Genomic DNA, 21,844 nt, shown 5'->3' with positions numbered 1-21,844 from the left:
AAAGGTTCAGAAAAGAGCAACAAAAATGATTAGGGGTTTGGGATGGGAGCCATACGAAGAAGGATTTAAAAAAATGGGGCTCTTCACCTTAGGAAAAAGGAGATTAAGGGGGAATGTGATAGAGGCATATAAAATCATGACTGTTGTGGAAAAAGTGAATAAGGAAAAGTTACTTATTTGTTCCCATAACAAAAGAACTAGGGGTCACCAAATGATTTTAATAGGTAGCAGGCTTAAAACTAACAAAAGGAAGTTCTTCTGCACACAGAACATGCTAAGACCATGGAACTCATTGCCAGAAGAGGTTGTGAAGACCAAGACTTTCACAGGGTTAAAAAAAAAAAAAAACCTAGATAAATTCATAGAGGTTAAGTCCATCAATGGATATCAGCCAGGATAAGTAGGAATGCTGTCCCGAGCCTCTGTTTCTCAGAGGTTGGAAATGGATGTCAGGAGAAGGCTAGCGTTCATGATTAACTGTTCTATTTATTTTCTCTGGGGCATCAGGCATTGGCCTCTGTCAGAAGACAGGATACTGAGCTAGATGGACCTCTGGTCTGACCCAGTGTGGCCATTCTTATGACATATGCACTATTCCTCATGCAATGAGGTTTACCAAATTTGAAATAAGGCATTCACTATTTTGAAAGTATTTCAAAATAGCAGTTGCATTGCATAGATGCTTGCAAAGTTATTTAGAAATAGCAGCCATTATATCAAAATCAATTTGCTCTGTTGACACACCCTCTACGCCTTAGAATCTAGTCAATGCACCCCAAGCTCTCAGACATTCAAGAGAGGTTTGAGACTGGATCTTCTTTTGTCATCACTCTATATAGTTTCTACGCAAAGATCCTTTAAGGCTGTGGTTGTCACTAACTCTTTGATCATTCAATATCTTTAACATTATTTTCTTAATATTTAAATTATTTTTTGCAAAACGTATAATATAACAAATTGTTCTTTTAAAATCAGAAGGCAAAATTCTCAGATGATGTAAAGTGGCATAACTCCACTGAAATCAATTGCCAACAGCTGAGCACTCACTCCGAAGGTTGATCAGGAATTGACTGCCATAAGCATATTGTGTCCGAATCAATTGGGAGACTGGCTCAGTTAGGAATGCTAACACTTAAAAATAAATATAATGACACTGTAGACCAACAACATAAAAATAATCATCCAGAGAAGTATCTTGTGTGTATCTTGACATCAAGAGATGAAAGGATGCCTTGTCTGAGTTTTAATGAAATAGCAAACAACAGTAGAATGATCTTAATTATTGTACTGTTGTAACTAGGGACAGAAAATACTACAAAAAGGTAGTTAAGAAGAATATACTATTATAAAGCATGAAATAAATAGACCCAGTCCTCTTTTTTGTGACAGTACTTGCTGGTACTCAGTACCGGCACCTCAGCAGCCTCAGCCATGGGATTGGTGAAAGGAAGTGGCGGGGAGCCATCTCAGTACCGGCACATCTTTTTTTACAAAAAAAGGAACTTAATAGATCTACAGTCAGTCTTGTGAAGAAAATCATTTGCAATCCCTGCATAAATGAAGGTGTCAGATTTCTGGCAGAGAGTAGTTAGAAGCATTTCTGATGGAAAACAGCTGACCAAATCTCAAACTATAACATTTCATAGAAGAGTTTGGGGTTTGTTTTGTGTCTGACTGTATGTAATTTTAAAATTTACTGTACCTGTAGTGTCGGGAAATCTCTTCTTCCAGCTGGGTAATAAAGTCACATTTGGTACACGAGTGTTCTTTGTTCTCTTTGAGAGTCAGTGGCCCATCCATCCCTTGCAGGGTATTTGCTTCTTGTTTGACATCCGATGTCTGGGCTTCATGCATATTCTCATAATGAAGCAGGAGAACATCTACATCAGGGGTGGAGAATGAGCACTGATGGCACTGGTGTTTGACTCTGGAGCTTCCTGTCACCCCAGGAGATAAATGCAACAGCAGGAGAGCACAATGGGAACAATTACTTTTTCTGCAAGCAAACGGATAAGTAATATCTCCAAGGTGCTTTTCAGGGCTGCAGAGGCCTCGGGGACAAAACTGACAGTGTTTAATGGTACATTTGTGAATGTTGTGTAGTTGCTGATAATGACGGAGAAGAGGGCCCACCACTATTACTTCTGGGCCATGGCTCTTTGAGTACCTAAAGTCACAGAACTGGCAGTTATAGCTTGTCACAACTTTATCCTCTGCCCCCTTGCTAGAGAAGTCTTTCTTTTTCACCGCACTAGAGCCCTTTTCTGTCTTTGCTAATTGTTCCCCATCTGCATTTTTGGCTAGGTCATTCTGATTAATGACAGATCCCCTAGAAAGTTTATCATTTAGATCTGGATGAATGCTTCCTGACTGGTTTGTCCCATGCTGTTTGCTGTAATGTTCTAATAGTTTGAGAGAGCTGGCTGATTCACAGCTGAAACTGCAAAATTTACACCAGTAGTAACTGGTGGCATCTGTACCATTTTGTCTGGAAGAATCTATGGGTTTGATGGGCACTGAGTATCCAACTGGTGTGTTGTCTCCTGCTTTTACAGTGATTTTGTCCTGCCACTTCCCCAAGTCTCCAGAATTACATGATCGAAGAGTAGGACTGGATTTATTGGAGTTTTTCTCTGAAGATTTCCCAGATTCAGAGGCGGGAAGGGCTGCTTTCATTTTGTTTGGATGAGTCTGTAAGAAGTGTTGCTCTAGTTCGTTTGATGAGTTGCCCATATAGGTGAAATTGCAGAATTTGCAGCGGAAGTACTTGGTGTTGCCTTGGCAATCTGGAGTTTTTCGTCCAATGCCAATAAATGTTCCACCTAAAGTAACCTGTGGAAAAAAAATGAGATATTATTAACTGTACTGTAGAATTATCCAAACACCCAGTGTGGTGGTGGGAACGGGGGGAGGAAAGACAATCATACAGCAATTTAAGGGCAAAAGCACAAAGCGGGGCCTAGATAACTCTTGACTCAATTCCTGTCTGTCTTTCGGACTTATATGGCTACCATTATTGTAGCACTTGTGCTCACAAATCTTTAACCATTTGAGGTAGGCAAGTACTGTTTTCCCCATTTTACAGGCGGAGAATTGAGGCACAAAGTGGCTAAGTGACTCACCTAAGGTTACAAAGAGTGGCAGACTAGGGACATGAACCCAGCACACTAAAGTACTGGGACAGTTCCATTGTATCATCCACCTTCCCTTACTTTAGAGCACTTTCCCATGCTCCTCTCTAACATCAAGCTAATCTAGATATCCTTTAACGGAAGACTTTAGTGAACATTTTAGCTGTGCGTGAAATACAAGACCAGGCCCTCCAACTTGATCTGCCAATATAACAAAGAAATCAGCAATATAGCGCAAGCGGTACCACTACTTTATGAATCTAAACAAACAAAAATAGAATTTGAAAACCGAATTCAGCTGACTGTGTCTGATTTCATCCATTCCTTCATTTAAAGAGCATTCTTACAACAGCATCCAGTACCCACCGAGACCACTTTTTAGAACTATGGGGGTTGCTGCCTGAACCAAAAGGCAATTTTCTCAAGGATTACTCAGTGCAGACATTCTCCAAGGAAATCTTCTGTTCTTTTCCTATTCAGAGCTCCCACTCAAGTAAAATAAGGCTGGAAAAATTACAGCATAAAAAATGGCATGTAGCAAAGAAACTGACTACGCCCAAAACCATGACATCACTAATTAACAGTTCTCAGGATCTATGAGCACATGGACTGCAGGAAGGAAGGAAGCAAGGTTTCCAGGCTTATGTTATTAAAATCTCTGTTCTCAGAGCAGGCAGTCCTGCCCTTCCCAGGAGTGCACCACACCTGCCTTGTGACATCATAGAGAGATTTGTTCCTCCTGTACAACTGGTTTGATGGCCAAACAGGAAGAGGGGAGGGAGGGGAAAAGCCTCTTGTGACCAAATGTCACCACCGCTTTACTACTCTTCCTGAATTCTAACAATTACGCAGCATTCAACAACCAATGACCTTCTCCGCCCCACCCCGCACCCCTCACCCAGTTCACCCTTTGTATACCACTCCTAGGCTACGTCTACACGTGAAGCCAACATCGAAATAGGCTATTTCGATGAATAACGTCTACACATCCTCCAGGGCTGGCAACGTCGATGTTCAACTTCGACGTTGCGCGGCACCACATCGAAATAGGCGCTGCGAGGGTACGTCTACACGCCAAAGTAGCACACATCGAAATAAGGGTGCCAGGCACAGCTGCAGACAGGGTCACAGGGCGGACTCAACAGCAAGCCGCTCCCTTAAAGGGCCCCTCCCAGACACAGTTGCACTAAACAACACAAGATACACAGAGCTGACAACTGGTTGCAGACCCTGTGCCTGCAGCATGGATCCCCAGCTGCCGCAGAAGCAGCCAGAAGCCCTGGGCTAAGGGCTGCTGCCCACGGTGACCATAGAGCCCCGCAGGGGCTGGAGAGAGAGCATCTCTCAACCCCCCAGCTGATGGCCGCCATGGAGGACCCAGCGATTTCGACGTTGTGGGACGCAGATCGTCTACACGGTCCCTACTTCGACGTTGAACGTCGAAGTAGGGCACTATTCCGATCCCCTCATGAGGTTAGCGACTTCGACGTCTTGCCGCCTAACGTCAAAGTTAACTTCGAAATAGTGCCCGACACGTGTATCCGCGACGGGCACTATTTCAAAGTTAGTGCCGCTACTTTGAAGTAGCGTGCACGTGTAGACACAGCTCTAATGAGCAGAAGTGGCAGTGGAAGTCACCATAAAGCAGGGCCATGCCTTGGATCTTTAGGTACTAGAAGGTCTTTAACAAGAGAGTATAAAGTTTCAGTACACTCCATGCAGGGTCAAATTTTTCATTTCCCGAATGGTTAAGTGAATTACTGCTTTTCTCCAGGATTCAGTTGTAATGCATTAGGCAAATGGTGTAATTATTTTTTTTTATTCCCCTCCTCAACAGCTGTGCCACAGAAAGAGCATGTGATCATTGCTCATCAGAATCACACCATACAGACTCAGATATTCAACGAGCATGAAATGCAAACATTTTAAAATGTATCCAATAGGAATGCCTTTTAGCCATTTAACTTGGTGTATGAGACACTATGGCTTGTATGCCATCAGCACTAAACATGTAGGCTAGGTCTACACGAGCCCCTTCCTTTGAGAAGGGGCATGTTAATGAGAGGGTTTGAAAGGTGCTAATGAGTCACTGCCCTGAATACGCAGCACCTCATTAGCATAATGGCAACCACAGCAATTCGAAAGTGCGGCTTTCAAATCGTGTACTGCCCATGGAGACGGGGACCTTCCAAAAGGACCCCCCAGTTTTTGAAAGCCCCTTCTTCCTATCTAATGTGAAGAAGAAGGGGCTTTCAAAAACTGGGGGGTTCTTTTGGAAGGTCCCTGTCTCTACGGGTGGAGTGCGATTCAAAAGCCACACTTCTGAATCGCCGTGACTGCCATTATGCTAATGAGGTGCTGCATATTCAGGGAAGCACCTCCTTAGCATCTTTCAAACCCGCTCATTAACATGCCCCTTCCGAAAGGAAGGGGCTCATGTGGATACAGGGGTAGAGTGAGTCAATTGGTTGCTAAACTACGGTATAATGAAGCTTTTCAGCAACTAATTCTTGTTTTAAAGAAACATGATTCCAGTGAGCTGGTTACACTTTTTTTTCTGATATGCAAAACTGAAATTTTTGTTTCTCTGGCAAAGCTGTTTTTGATAACTCTGAGATTGAAAAGCACCATCCTATCATTAGGGTTTAACATTGCTTTGGGGTTTTAAGAGCACCAAATTCAGGGAAGGAAGCTGGCTTTGAGAAGTGTTTTGGGGGTGGTGGGGTAATTTGGGTGGACTGACTCCCCTGCAGAGGGTTGGTTCCTCTTGCTAAAAGTAGTCCAGCAAAAACTGTATGCAAAATTTGCTGGGCCTGATCCACTGAAGTCAGTGGGAATTGCAGCTATTCCACAGGATTTGGCTCATTATGTCTTCATCTATCACTGTTATTTCAATCCTTAATGTTTCACTGATGTTCAGTGGAACATCTCTGCCTTTAATTTAAAGGGGAATTGATGGAATTAAGGAAAACAGAAAATAACAGCCACTCCCTTTGTGATTAACTCCATTACAAGATCTTTTTTGCTCATTCATTCAATGTGTTTATTTGTTTATTTTGCTCTTTCACTGAATAAGCAACCAAAATACTTTACCTTAAGTGGCTCTCCTGAGTAAATACATGCATTATTCTTATGAGTCTGTCTAGAGAGCCTACAGACAACAAGTTCATCTTTGCAGGCACTCTCTGGACATCATCTAGGAAGCAGGAGTGACAGTAAGCCCAGCTACTTGGTGCTAATTACTTTAATTTCTGAACATTGAAAAAACATATTAATCATATCAGTATTTTAGCCAATTAAGTAGTTGTAAATGAGTATATTTTTGAAACTTTTCCTAATCCTGATTAATGTCCTACATAGCAAGTTCCGAGTCCCACACTAACTTCCTTCTCTGCAATATGAGGATAAAAGAAAATTAAGAATTTACAGTGTATCTTGTGCTTACCAATTGCAACAGAGGAGAAAAAATCTTGAAAACTCTGGAATGTTACTGATTGCCAATTGCTGGACTGGCATTTCACTAAGTACTCTGCCACAACTGAAAATAATGGATCCTATTAGCAGATGGTGTACGTGAAATGTAAAACAAGGTCATCTTAATGTTATTACACTCAAAAGTCATTTTTCAAGCCCAGAAAACCTATTGAAAGCCTCCTCTAAGGTCATCAAGCAAAGGAACTAAGGAAACTAGCTGCCAGGTAACCAGGATAGCAGAAGCACTTGAAAGAAAATGGTAATGGTATAAACTAAATCTACATCAGCTTTCAGCCAGCCAAATTTGGATGAAGCCTACACATTTGCCAAACTGTTTCGAGTCGTGCATTCTGCTCAAGTCTTGGCTTGACTTTCAGATTTCTCAGCAACTTATCATACCTCTATGTAAGGACAGCAAATTCTCTGTGTGTGTGTGTGTGTATATATATATATATATATTTCCCTCTTGTTCTCTTTCCTTTTACAGAGATATTGGAATAAGGAAGAGACAGAAGGGGGAAAGAAGACATACCTGATCCACATTGCTCTGAAATTTCCAAGGTGACCTCTGGCTTCAGGTATTTACCAAGGGTGCTATTTCAGCAGGGCAGGGCAGGCAGCAGCCATGCATACTGGGACACTGCTTGCTCTTCCCTCCGTTCCCCTCACTCTCATGGAGCAAAAGGAAAGTGCACAGTTCGTGTGCTTGCCCCTCATCCCTGAATGGTGGAGGGAGGGGGCAGAGGAGTGATTCATGCAATCCATGCATTTTCCCCTCACTCCCCAATAGTCGGGGACCAGGGCCAACAGCAAGCAGCATCCCGGTATGCAGGGCTGCTGCCCCACCTGTCCCCACCTCATGACCTCCCAAAATGGCACCCTTGGGGTTTACTCCAACAGTTCATTCCCCTTCTAGTAAAAACTAATCCTGTCACATTCGCCACATTTTACTTTCTAGTGCATACATTCCCTGCCAGCACAAAATCACTAGGAAGATGACAAAGTAAGACCTAACTGCCACTGTTCTAAAGCAGCTAGAGTCCAACTTTACTCTTCCCAGGAGTAGGAATAAAGAGTGAGCAGGGCGTGGTTTTTGAAAACATCCTCAAATCTACGGGTCCCAGGCAGATGCATAAAGGGCTAACTCACCTTCAGTATTCTCCTGTAGCAGGCCCTCCTTAAGATGAAAAAGTAGTTTTGTAACAAGAGTAGTGGTTTCAGACTCAGGCATCCAAGCCTCATTCCTACGTCATCCACAGATTACAGTGAAAGTTACAAGCCCAAATATCTTTGAGGATCTGGGCCTTAATGCACAGGTGCCTCAGATACTCAGACACAGGCAGGCATTGGGAGATAAATCCCCTTGAAGACTGAGAGATACCCTGATACTACAGCCATGGTGTCCAACAGCTATCTGCTAGCCACATGTGGCTATTTGGCCAGTTGAATTTGGCTAGTTGCCTTGAACAATAAATGTATTTGCAGAATAATGTGGCTGGTTCACTATAGCACTAGCCACTATAGTGGCTTCAGAACTGATTGGACGCCATTGTGCTATAATGAGGAAAGCCATGGAGAGTAGAGAGAGTAGAAAGAGACAATATATTTTCAGGATAATGTGGCTAGTTTGCTATAACAGTAGAGATGATGCCTGGGTAGCACAGCCAGACCAGTAGCCAAATAATCACTGATAGCCAACCACACTAATGCTCTCTGACTCCAGTGACATAAATCAAACTGCACAGTGGAAATTTACGCTGTCTTGGTCTGCATGACTTTTATATCTGTTTTTGTCCTCAAGATTTAGCCACAGTTTTGGAAAGGCAGGAACATGAATTACACTGGCATTTGCACTGCTCCTTTGTCCCACCAGACCCCTGGCAGAGAGTCAAGATGCTCTAAAAAGGAAGGGGCATTCCACCACGCCACTCTTCGAAGTTGCGCTGATACACTTCACTCTTCCTTTCTGCACTGGGAAATTGTACAAAAATATACAGGCCATCATCATTTCTGCTACAGATTAAACTGAAATAAATCCCATTAGTAAAGATCACTAGTCTAAAGCATCTAACAGTCCAAACCTTTTTGAGTTAATAGTTTCATTCATTCTTAAATGTCAACAATTATCAGTGGAGTTCATTCTTAACTTATGGTCATGGCTAACAGGCTATGACCAAAATGTCCACAGAGATTGAGTTCCATCTCTTCTGTAAAATTAAACTTATGCTTCTTTCCCATTATTGTTAGAAACAGACAGAAAATAGAAAAGAAGATGATAAAACATCTGTGCCAAATCTCCTATTGACTTTAATGGGAATGAAATCAATCTTTAGAAAAGCATGCTTATTTCAAGTGACTTTGATCCCCATAGTACTTGCTTGTTTAAGAAATGCAAAGAACACAGAAAGTTTGGGGAGTGCATTGGCTCTTTGTATCACTAACTCATCCTACTCTTCCTGCACATGCATTAATCACAATTTAATGCATAATTCAAAGGGCAGGTACACCCTAAGGATTCTTCCATGTTTTGAGAGTTTGTTCTTCCTATCAGACTGGAAGTGGTAGAGTGGTTTTAGAGAATCAAGCACTGGAGCCAACAATCTGTCCTGGCCTGCAAGAGATGAAGAACTTCAGAAATGTGGGTTTGTTAAAATGTCCTGGCTACTGTATTGCACAAAGCAACTGCATAAACAGGAGCATTAGAGAGTATTTTAGGATTAGAAGATTAAGAGTAATTGGCAAATGGAAAACTGGATAGCTCAGGGGATTGGTAAGAGACCTACAGCCTTTCACCTCCTGGTTAGTGATTGAAACGTGACCCAGGTAAACAGAAATGAATACTGATTAACATCTGATGTCCCAATTTCAATGCTTGATCCAGTTTCAAGTAGGCAGATTCTATTTTTGAGAAATCACCATGCCTACATGCATCCTAACCAAGAGTCACACCAGAAACAAAGGAGTTCATGGGTACTGAGGCTGAAATTATATACTAATCAACTAGTCGCTTCCCATTTGGTACTTATGAAGTTGATTGTCCCTTACTAAGTGGAGTACTTAGCATTTGTCTTTGTTAAACTTCATCCTGTTTATCTCAGATCATTTCTCCAGACCATCTGTCCAGATCATTTTGAATTCTGACCCTATCATCCAAAGTAGTTGTGACCTCTCACAGCTTGGTATCATCTGCAAACTTATTAAGCGTACTCTCTATGACAATATCTAAATAGTTGATGAAGATATTGAATAGAACTGGTCCCAAAACAGATCCCTGCAGTACCCACTTCTTATACCCTTCCAGCATGACTGTGAACCATTAATAACTACTCTCTGAGAACGGTTATCCAGCCAGTTATGCACCCACCTTATAGTGGCCCCATCTACGTTACAGTTTGCTTAGTTTCTTGATAAGATCATTCGAGACCATGTCAAATGCCTTTCATAAGTCTAGATATACCACATCCACTGCCTCTCTCTTATCCACAAGACTTGTTATCAGAAAAAGCTGTCTGATTGGTCTGGCATGATTTGTTCTTTACAAATCAATGCCGGCTGTTACCTATCACCTTAGTTTCTTCTAGATATTTGCAGATGCATTCCTTAATTATTTGTCCCATTATCTTTCCCAGAACAGAAGTTAAACTGATTGGTCTGTAGTTTCCTGGGTTGTTCTTTTTTCCCTTTTTATAGATGGGCACTATATTTGCCCTTTTCCAGTCTTCTGGAATCTCTCCTGACTTCCAGGACTTTTCAAAAGTGATAGCTAAAGGTTCAGAAACCTCCTCTATCAGCTCCTTAAGTATTCTAGGGTGCATTTCATCAGGCCCTGGCGACTTGAAGACATCTAATTTTTCTAAACAATTTTTAACTTGTTCTTTATGTATTTTATCCTCTAAACTCACCCTCTTCCCACTAACATGTCAGGTATTTCTGCATCGGCCTTCTTGGTGAAGACCAAAACAAAGAAGTCATTAAGCACCTCTGCCATTTCCAAGTTTTCTGATATTGTTTCTCCATCCTCACTGAGTAGTGGGCCTACTCTGTCCTCGGTCTTCCTCTTCCTTCTAATATATTTATATAATGACTTCTTATTACTATTTATGTCTCTAGCTAATTTGAGCTCATTCTGTGCCTTGTCTTTTCTAATCTTGACTCTGCATACACGCATAATAAAGGCAACATTAATTCAAATATCTACCAGAAATGTGTTACAAATAAGTTGCCCTTTACATGGCTTTTCTACTTGATCTAAAAATCATAATAAAAACATGAAATCTCTAAACACTGTCCATCGTTCACATGGGGAACGGCCATGTCTACACGAGAGCAACCTGTCAACCAAATTTGCCCTCAGAAGAGATCCTCCAACAAAACTTCTGTTGACAGGTCGTGGCCATACAAGGGAGCAGATCGCTCTGTCAACCAAGAGTGGCCAGACTGCTCAGCCACACTCTTGACAGAATAGCCAACCAGCAGCACATCAGAAAGGGAGGCCCAATGACCCGGAAGCACTCACACAGCTTTGTTGACAAATTCTGTTGAGAAAGGTTTTCTGCCTCATGGGGGAAAGGCAGAAGGCTGTCAACAGAAGTGCTGAGTTCTGTCGACAGTATGTCAACAGAGCACTTTTTTAATGTGGACACTGCAGGTCTTGTTGACAAAACCCTCTAGAGTAGACATAGCCAAAGTGATGAAGTGACAGATAAGATGGCAGGAATTCTGATGCCCACTCTCCTGCTGTCATCATTATACTAAGGGGGAGTTAAAAACCCTGGAATACCAGAACACAAAGGAAAAGTGGTCCAGTTGTAATACAAAGTAACGTACAGTACAAACCAGGCAAAATCCTTCCCCCCAACTCCAGGTGATGTTGTACAGAATATCCAGTGAATGCTCCAAGGGATTGTCTTAATAATGATTTATAAGAGCAAAATATTTGTTTATTTACTTAAAAAACTACCTAAGACATTTTATATTTGAAAAATTCCAGAAGACCTTTCATTAGTTTAGTATACTAAACTTTAACAGAGGCCTGTAACTGCTATCAAAGTTAGATCCTGAAGTGTTAAGAATGCCCAAAAATGTGAAAAATACACTTGAAATTGTTCTAAGTAATAATCACCTGGAGAAACAAGGTGGTGAGGTAATATCCTTTATTGGGCCAACTTCTGTTGGTGAGACAGACAACCTCTCATGTTTACATAGAGCTCTAAAGCTTATCTTGCTTACCACCGGGAGCTGGTCCAAAAAAAGGTAATACCTCACACATCTTGCTTCCTCTGTGTTTCTTACACACAGTGACTACCTAGAACAGTTTTAAGTACATTCACCCCTCTTTCTTTTGGTTAGCAGCCATCCTTCCAATCTAACATGAGTTAAGTTGTCTTTCTAATATCCCAAGGGATCAATGCTGTTGCAGTTACACCATATGTGAGAAATACGGACATTTAACAAAATCAAGCTTCTTTGTATCAGCTTATTTTATGTTTTACTATGTTACTGACACCAGTGCAATCACTATTTATTTATATTATAGGCTCTAAACACATTTTTGGAGATTCCTTTGTGAGAACTGCCAAAGCTACTAGTGGAATCTCTAATGATCTGGAGGGATATCTGTTGCATTTAAATCCCCAGACACTGACAAATCCTCTTGCTCTTAACCCCATAGCTCCCCATATAATCAATCTATTCATGACATATTTAAGAATGGAGGATGACTAAAAAGAATATTAATAATAGAACTGTTGGTGTCTACCAGACTGAATCCTAGTTACGCCAGCACTGACTTAATCCCTAATCAGACTGCACACCTTTCATGTGAGAGACAGGTCTGCTCCCAGCCTCTGATTAGTCTGTAGGATGTTCACACAACAGAGTGTTTCATCTGGATGCATCAGATAATACTTAGAGAACGCTCTCAACAGCTTCTTATTAACCAATGAAACTTGCCTCCTTAGCCAGGGCTGTGTTTAATGGTAATATCCAGATGGGAGGGGAAAAAAAAGTGAACAGACTAATGCTGGGTACATTCCCTGCAAACTTGCGGAGTTAAAAAACAAAATGGCCACCAAGACATATTTACTAGTGGAGAGTAACAAAATTGGAGATGAAATTAATGACATGGAAATCAGAAAAACTGAGCATGCCATTTATCTCCTGAGAAAATATCATTCTGCTAACAGGGTAAAGCTGCTAAGGCACTTGTCCAGCAAAACATCAGTATGCTAACAAAAGTCTTCTAAAATCCCTACTGAAGTAACCTCCCAGAAAATGCTCAATAGAGTATCCCCAATCCTATAAAATTAGATGCATCTGAACGAACTGAAGAAAAGGGGGGACAAAGCAATGTAAAAACTGACTCCCCAAATTACACCTTGTCTCTAAAGAAGACAAAGACATCTTTCTCTTGATTAAGTATTCCAGACAAGTCAGATCTTACACAGATGTAAAACCACAAGGTTCTGTGATCTGAATTATGTACATCTTTATTCCTCAAAACCACAGCTTTACAAGAAATAAAAAAGGATTTTGTGTATGTGGACTTGAAACCATAGGCACACCTATATTTTGTGGATGAAATAGGATAATAAAAACATATTTCTAAAAGGTTTCTTGGAGTCAGATGTTGTTCATGTGGTATGTTTCAAAATGGATTTGATTTTTCTTTTCCAGCACAGGTTCAAGCAAATATACCTCCTATCAGTCTAAGATCTGATACTAGAATTTTCTCTATTTCTTTTCTTTCTCTCTTCCCGTGGTATGTTTGTGTGTGCGGGAAGAAGAGGGTGTTTTTTTCTTCTTTGGTTTGTGTTTTTGTTTATTTTTTTTCCTAAATAGGTCTCATATACATCAGGGCAACAGTCAATAGTAAATTTTACTGGTGTGAACTTTCATATAGTACAAACCCTCACTAATCACCATGAGCCAGATCAAAGATGTGTGACTGTGCTAATACCCACCCTCTAGCTCTGTCCTCATCTCCTGCGCCTAAAACATCATAAATCTCTGACTAACTACCTCCATTCTAACAACAACAAAACAGTTTGTTAAGTGCAGCAGCAACAATAAATCAGCCTTTAGTCCCACTTCACCAGCATTTAAGTTAATTTTGATCATAGAGGGCTTTGTCATTCTTTTTTTTTTTTTCCCCCTTCAGCCCCTATCAGAATTTTAGGTTGTTTGGATGAACTACTACTATACATATGCAGTTCCTCTTTCTGAGAATGCAGGAGTCTTTGACGGGCAACCAGTTTCCAATAAACCTGCATTAAAGCTCTATTTAATACAATTCCCTTTTCTTGTATTCGACCCCAGCAGTTTCCCAGGTCCTTATGAAACAGAATGGTCACAACACAAATGTGTGGCTTCAAAGGGGAATTTCAGATGTCCTTTTAGCATGTTTATGAACATAGCAAAGCTGTTCAGTATTGCAAAGCATGAAAATATTAATCAGTTATGTATCTTCTGACATGTTCTACATCAACATCTGGCATCTGTGCAAGTGATGAAGTATAGCATTTGGCACAAAGGCTTATTTAATCTTCTCTTCCCAAATTGGGCAAAGAAAATGAGCACTCTTTAAGAAATTAAGTTTTCAGGTTTAGTTGTTCCTTTAAAATCACCAGCATTGTATAGACTGTCTGTTCTGGCTTGGAATATATTTCTGGTCTGAGGAAAGACTGATCTTAACTGATTATCTGTGTGCTGTTTCCTATCGTTTTTTGTCTTTCCTGTAGTGTCTTACTGCCAGGTCTGAGTAGACAAGTATAGTCTAGGTTCAGATGTTTTATTTCTAGTTCTATCAGCACAAACTGAGATAGCCCGCACATCTGTTTTATTTCTGAGAACACTGCATAGGAAAAGTGTCCAGCTCAGTCGAATCAAGCATAAACTTTCCTATAAATAACCAAGGCCCTAACGAAATAATTGTTTGGGGAAAATGAAAGTGTGTTTAGAAACTCAAATTCCTTTGTGCTGAATGCCTTAGTGGTCCCTGTGTGAACATACTCCTGACAGCATGGATCAGTTGCTCTAAGATACTGTCCCTGGGGTCAGCAAACTGAAACCATAGCAGAAAATCCAGGTATTAACATCATATAGTGTGCTAATTATAAACTGTAATTTCTGCCCCCTTTCATCTAACTCATGTATTTGCCTTCTAATCACAGTTTGACAGGAGAGAGCATCTGACACAAGACAGTGAAGTGATCTTTTAATAAGACAGCAGTTCAAATACTGCAGCTTTTATGCATATTAACTATCTTCATTTGACTTGCTGCTCCATAAAAAGTTTTTGTAGAATTCTCCAAAGTGAAGGAAAAAAACTTAAGTAGCTTAAAAAGCTACAAGTACTTAAGTAGAGGTCTTAATATTCCTTAAGATAAAATGGTAACAGAGAGGAAGCCGTGCTAGTCTATACACTATCAAAACAAAAAGCAGTCAAGTAGCACTTTAAAGACTAGCAAAATAGTTTATTAGGTGAACTTTCGTGGGACAGACCCACTTCTTCAGACCATAGCCAGACCAGAACAGACTCAATATTTAAGGCGCAGAGAACCAAAAACAGTAAGCAAGGAGGACAAATCAGAAAATGATAATCAAGGTGAGCAAATCAGAGAGCGGAGGGGTGGGGGGGGAAGGTCAAGAATTAGATTGAGCCAAGTACTTTTGTCCTCCCCGCCCTCCGCTCTCTGACTTGCTCACCTTCATTATCTTTTTCTGATTTGTCCTCCTTGCTTACTGTTTTTGGTTCTCTGTGTCTTAAATATTGAGTCTGTTCTGGTCTGGCTATGGTCTGAAGAAGTGGGTCTGTCCCATGAAAACTCACCTAACAAACTATTTTGCTAGTCTTTAAAGTGCTACTTGACTGCTTTTTGTTTTGTTAAGATAAAATGGTTTGCCTTTTTGACCTCCTATCTGAATTGCTTCTTTGTAATGACAGTATTCTGCAGGTATTACTAAATATTTCTACTAACTGCACCCCTCTCCCTCTCTCTTTATGATGTTTCTCGGAATTTTGTCTGGTAATTAGTACCAGGCCAGTGCATCATGCCTGATGCAAAACTGCTCTTGAAACTGGGTTAACATTTGCATTCATTTTACTTGTGATCTCAGCTTCTAACTGATCCAAATGATTTTTAATTCCAACCTGAATTTGTAGGTCAAAGAATACACAGAGTACTTCTAGCGCTCTTCACAGATCATTCAGAAAGGGTGTTAAAATATTTTTTAAAAAATCTGTAAAATGCGAATTATTTTAAGATAAATGGAAGTGTTAGCATTATTATCTCTGTCTAGGTTCTAATAACTAACACAGTGAACAGCATGAGATAATCTTTTAAATCCATTCTTTATGGCAAGAGCATACAATTTTTATCCTCAGTTCTGGACAATGCAGTAGCATTAATGCTAAAAATTAAAGCAGAAAATTATTAGCTAGGGCAATAGCCCAAACTTTATATTCACATTTATTTGAACTGCAGTGGGAATATTATTATTGACTGTTCCTTTTTCAGCCTAGTCTTAGTTTCCCATGGTGCAGAAATACAATGCTATTGCTCTAGCACTAAATCATTCTGGTGACCCACTATCTGTTCAGTTTTCTGTTCTCTAATACTGCAAGATCAGTAAGCAAAGATTTGACTCCAAGTAGCCAACAGCCTCAGACCTGCAGGTCCTTTGAATTTCCAGATATATTCTAGTGTTCACCTAGCTATTTTAAACAATTATTTTGTGTTTTCTTTCTGCTGTACTGAAGCTTTCAGACACGCTTACTCTAAGCTGACTGTTTGCTGATTAAAATCTTTTACTATTATCACAAAGACTAAATCACATACAAGAAAGCCTATGACTCAAAAGCCAATTACTACTCAATAAGACTTACAGTGAACCTCCTGAAATTCTGACTTCATGTATCCTGTCCTCTCCTAGGAGTAACAATTTTGGTAATTTATAGCAACCAATGGGTAAATAAAACACTGAATACAATCAGCCTGAATGGATCTAAGCATTCCTGTGGTTTAAGAAGGCTACTTGAGATACTTGAATGATGCTGGTTTACCATGAGGAAGTAGGAGTTGTTTTATATTCACTCTGGGATGCCTATCCCTTTCTGCATTTATTTCTTTGCAAGAAGCGTGTGCATAAAGGAGTCGCGATACATGTATGGAAGATACCAACCTGCACATCATAAGTCCCATTGAGTAAGACAGGTCTTTGGGAATTGATGTCCTGCAGCACTCCTGAAAGCACAGTGCGGTTGACTTTCTGAAAGTCTTTGGAGTGGCTGAACTGCACCATGTTGTGGAGAGCCAATATTTTAGTGTCAAGCTCCGCATCCTGCCTGGTACGGTTGTGCAGTCCTAGATGGTACTTGCGGAAGTGTTTGATGAGATCTGTGGGGTCATTCCCATAGTAACCATAACCACAGATGTTGCATTTGAAGTCCTGAAGCTCTGGAGACAGAGGCGCTGTATCTGGGTTATCATTTGCTGACAAATCTGCTTTAGATTTGTTTAGCCTTAAACCCCCATCTGAAGGCACTTGTGGGTTTTTTGAGGCCACGGGGACCGGACTTGAGCCTTGGCCATCAGTTTGACCACTTTGCACTTGTATTGTTTCATCTGTAGCTTTTGGCGACATCTGATGCTCTTTGTTTGTCTCCACTGGATCTCCTGATGGAGTGAAGACCACATCTTGGGTATCATCTGCATCTGATCTTAGAGGAGACTTCAAGGGCTCACAGATTCCCCCAACAGCTGGAGATGAGAAAGCCAGCATATTTCTGTCTGTCACCTCATCATGAGGATAGGACGGAACATTTCCTCCCTTATTGTGGCTTTCATAATTGAAGCCAGCCTTTTCACTCAGCACTGAGCTTTTTAAGTCTTTTTTAATGCTGGAAGATGGCTCTTCGTTATGCAGGCAATGTTCATCCTTGTTGTTTAGCTCTGCTGCATCACCCTGGTCAGTATTTTCTTGCATCTGATCTGCAGAAAATTTGTTTTTCCTTCCAGACTCTTCGTTTTCAGTACCTGTAGACTCAAGGGTCTGTACCTCACCTTCACTTGCAACGTTTCTTAGAGGGGGGTTCTTTTTCCGGACCATATCTGCCAAAAAAGGGAGAAAAAAATTAAGGAATTGTTTCAAATACAGAGTATATTATAACCCTTGCATTTTTCTTAGCAATTTTCCCCTTTAACTCATATAAACTGTAACCTAGTTTATAACGAAATACCTGACTCCAGTCTACCCATGCAAGTAGTTTTACCTGCCACACAGTGATAGTCAGACTTCAGTAGAACTAAGAGTATGTGCAAAGTTTTACAGGATTGAATCCATACATTTTACTTCACTGTTTTTCTTGATTACAGACCTATCCAGGAAATTCCTGAAGGTGACATAGGTTGAACCATCTGAATATTTTCTGTCTATCAGCTAAACCTTAACTTCAATCATTACCAGTCCTGCCAAGTAGGAGGACGTATCTCCCACATCCATGTATGGAAACCTGGACCACACAGAAATGAAACAGACAATGTTCATGACTTACAGTTAAATGAAAAGGGAATACTCTGAAAAAACAATGACCATGACGCATAGACAGGGTTCCCAACAGCAGATGGACTTTATGTACAATGGATTAGCCTTAAAGAATATTTTTTTAATAACACATTCTTGCATGCTGCATGTCAGGACTTTGAATTAGGATGCTCATGAGCAGCTGCTTTGATCAATTTGTGCACACACACTGACTACCAGTAGAAATAAGATGTTCTACAGTATTTTCTATGGTCTTATTTTTGCCGGTGCTGCACACAATGATGGTTGTTTTCCCCCTGCCAAATGGTGTGTGGTCTAGTGGCAGCAGACTGAACTAGCAGACTTGTGATCCAAGTCTGAGACTCAGACTTGATCATGAGTTTCCAGGCCAGCAGTGACTATGAGTGCTACATAATTTCCTTCTGTGAGCAAAGGCGATTTTGAGAACAGTGCTGATGCTTTGCAAATGGTGTCACATCCAGAACTCCTGGAGTGTAGGATGATCTTCTCAAAACAATACCTTGAAAAGGGGGGCTAGAAACAGAGAGTAAAATAAAGGAATCAGTATCTGTACTTCCTCCTACTTATATCTGCTCCATGTGAAAGGTGAGTGTGTGCTACACTGATAAAAACAGACTTCTTGGGGAAATTGGCCCCCCTAATGTCTAGTACTCTGGTATCTTTGCAGCTGAGCTGATACCCAGGCAGCAGTATCTGCAATGAGACTGCATTCACATGCACCACTAACTCATATTACATACATCCTGACATTCTGTGTAGTCTTAATTGGTTTCTTAACACTCTAGTGCAGTCCCTTATTTTACTAAACAAACATGCCTATGAACCAAATGCCTTCTTCTCTTTCCACTATATCACAATTGCCCATGCTTGCATATGCTGAAAATATAAATAAACCAAAATCTGAACAATCAGGTCAGTCACTAGTCAGGATTCTAAGACCAGAAAGACTTCCTGATACAGTGTGGGCATGTGAAGCAATACAGCTCCAACCCAACAAAACACATAAGCATGGGCACAACTTGAAGCACCTGGCTAGTCCCATTGACTAATGATATTGCTGTTCTTCTATAGCACTTATCACACTGATGGTTATAAATACATGTATATGGTTTTCAGGAACAGGGTCTGTGCTAGGTGTCCTTCTAAATCCATGTTCATTTGGCATCTGCCTACACAGTCTGAACAGTCTATAAAACAATCACATGTCAATTGAAACCCAGGGGCAAACTAAAATAAAGATTACCCATTGTGCTGAGTAAACAGGAGTCAGAAATCTAATGAGAGAATATCATGGTGTTTTCTTAGCTCAAAATTAAAACAGAGCTGAATTTATGTATACCTTTTTTTAATATTTTGCAACTGGTTCTTTGGATATATAAGGAGAGTTTGGATACACATAATCTTCATAACTTGGGGACCTGTAATTGTGTAACTGGGGGTAGACAGAATGAAAGACATTCTGACAAAATCACCGCCCTCGCAAGAGTGCCAAGAAAATTGGAGCTACATCCCTATGAGACAGGACTCCACGTCTGTGTGGCCATGTGCATGTGCAAGCAAGCCCGAATACTTCTCCTATTGGAGTTTTCCATGTTGTATGTTACAGTCATAAAAATATGAAAAAATTCATACAAATAGAAATTGTGCTCAAGTTGCATGTAAAGTTTTTATAACATTCTGTGATTTACATGGTTGGTATCTATTCTAGAGAACCCTTAGAAAATAAATGATACTTTTCTGGTTTCTGGAATTCCACTGTTATTTTTCAGAAAGACATATTAAGTAAATAAAAGCACATTTGCAGTACTTCTAAATCAAGGAAACCATTCACTAGCAAGTCATAAGTTAGATACAGAAAGAATATAGCCACTCAAATTATTATCTCTAAGACAAATAACAGATTGCACAATGTTTTATTGTGTGCCAAGAAGTTTTTCAGTTAACATTTTCACTTGAAAAAATGGATCACATACTTGTAAAATCATACCCAGCATTGACTTCATAAGGCATGTGGCTTTAGAGTGCTTTTTACAATTATTAATTCTATTAGTCAACTAGCAGGAGGGCTAATGCAATTGTCTTAGAAGATGCACGGAAGACACAGAAGACATTTTGAGAGCTGATCTGTACATCTGCAAAACAAAACAAACAAAGGTTTTCCTTGCTAAATTATGCATTCACAATGTTGCTTTTATTTAAAAACATCATTATGCCTATCTTATATTTGCAGGCATCCATTATTGGGCAATGTACCCAGAATGGCAAGAAGCTATTCTATATTTTAGTCAAGCTTGAGAAATGCTACTTCTCTCTCTCCCTCTCTCAGACACACACACGCACACATACAGACTGTGTTACCACATTAAATTGCCTCAGACATCAGTTTCACAACAGAACGTAAACAGATGTGGAAAACTATATGGTCATGTTGGGCTCATCTACATTAGCCCCCTCCTTTGAAAAGGGCATATAAATGAGCCCGAGTGGTGAATAGTAATAGGGTGCTGTGCTGCATATGCAGCTCCTCATTAGTATAATTCTTGCCATGTGAACCACGAAGTTGATAACATTGAAGCGCAGGCAAGCAGTGCAGCCATGTGCACTTAGAAGTACCTGTGTTACTTCAAAATTCCCTTATTCACAAAATGCATATGCAGCGCAGGACCTCATTGATATTCACTGATCAAGCTCATTCACATGCCCCTTTCAAAGGAGGGGGCTAGGGTAGACGAGCCTGTTGTGTACCAGAAAAAAAAAAGAAAAAAGCTTTATTCCACACTGCTGGGAACCAGGAGGCTTAAAGGGATGGTAATAAGATACCAGCTCAACAGTTCAAACCCAACCCATGCTGGCAGTGGCTGAAATTCATCATCTGTTGACTTCCTGGTGTTCTACAACAAAATGGGTCTAGTCTGGTGGTGTTAATTTAGTTGTGTCATCACAATAATACAGAAGTTTGTTTGCAGACTGTTGAATGTATATAAAGGTTTAACTATTTTCTCATCACTGAAGGTGGTAATCTTTTCACAACAAGATTACCAATACCCAATTTTCATGGGGAGAGGTTAAGGAGTCAGATAGATTTGAAAATGTAAATTAATGTAAATTGATCAACTGTCCTCAAAACTGGTCACTGTTGATTTTCCCTGAAGGTGAGGAGTTATCTACCTGGTTACTTGTATGTCCCCATACTCATCACAATAGCACCTAAGCCCCTCACAAATACTTCCATGTGATACTTATTCATGGTTCCCCTTCAAGGAGGAAAGAAAGGAAATTGTTTGTACAGGCTGTCCAAAAAGTGTTGAAACTCACTCTGGATTTACCTACTGTCCATTTTCTAGGCCATAATGGTTTCTTGGCAACATGTACACCAGTAATATTCACCAACTTGAGATTTCAACAGCTCCATATATGAATTGAGAGAACAGATTATGGCAGATACAATCATCTTAGTCCAGGTAACAGACTCACAGTTACTTTGCTCCCCTGTCCATCTGCAGAGGGACCAACAGACTTGCTAGGCCCCACGCTGCCCTGTCCCTCAACCCTCAGCGCTGCCCTGAATGAGCTGTGTGGCACTGCAGCAGTGATTTAAAGGGCCTGGTACTCCAAGCAACCACCGCCACAGCTACCACAGGCACAAGAGCCCCAGGGCCTTTAGAATTGCTGGG

General features: G+C 40.5%; 1 protein-coding gene across 2 annotated transcripts in view; it reads right to left on the bottom strand.

Annotated features, from left to right (window-relative positions):
- The window catches only part of TRPS1 (transcriptional repressor GATA binding 1), a 307,200-nt gene that overhangs the window by 233,537 nt on the left and 51,819 nt on the right, over positions 1-21,844 (bottom strand). For both annotated transcript variants that reach the window (XM_074986745.1, XM_074986746.1), the window contains exons 2-4: positions 20,144-20,302; positions 16,788-17,716; positions 1,703-2,832 (exon numbers count right to left, since the gene is read on the bottom strand). In XM_074986745.1, the coding sequence (XP_074842846.1) occupies positions 1,703-2,832; positions 16,788-17,716; positions 20,144-20,180 (2,096 nt within the window). In that variant the 5' untranslated portion in view covers positions 20,181-20,302. The remainder of the gene's footprint in view (positions 1-1,702; positions 2,833-16,787; positions 17,717-20,143; positions 20,303-21,844) is intronic.

This window comes from Carettochelys insculpta, chromosome 2, assembly GCF_033958435.1.
Source record: "Carettochelys insculpta isolate YL-2023 chromosome 2, ASM3395843v1, whole genome shotgun sequence".
Lineage (NCBI taxonomy): Eukaryota > Metazoa > Chordata > Testudines > Carettochelyidae > Carettochelys > Carettochelys insculpta.
This window is presented reverse-complemented; position numbering and strand designations above follow the sequence as displayed.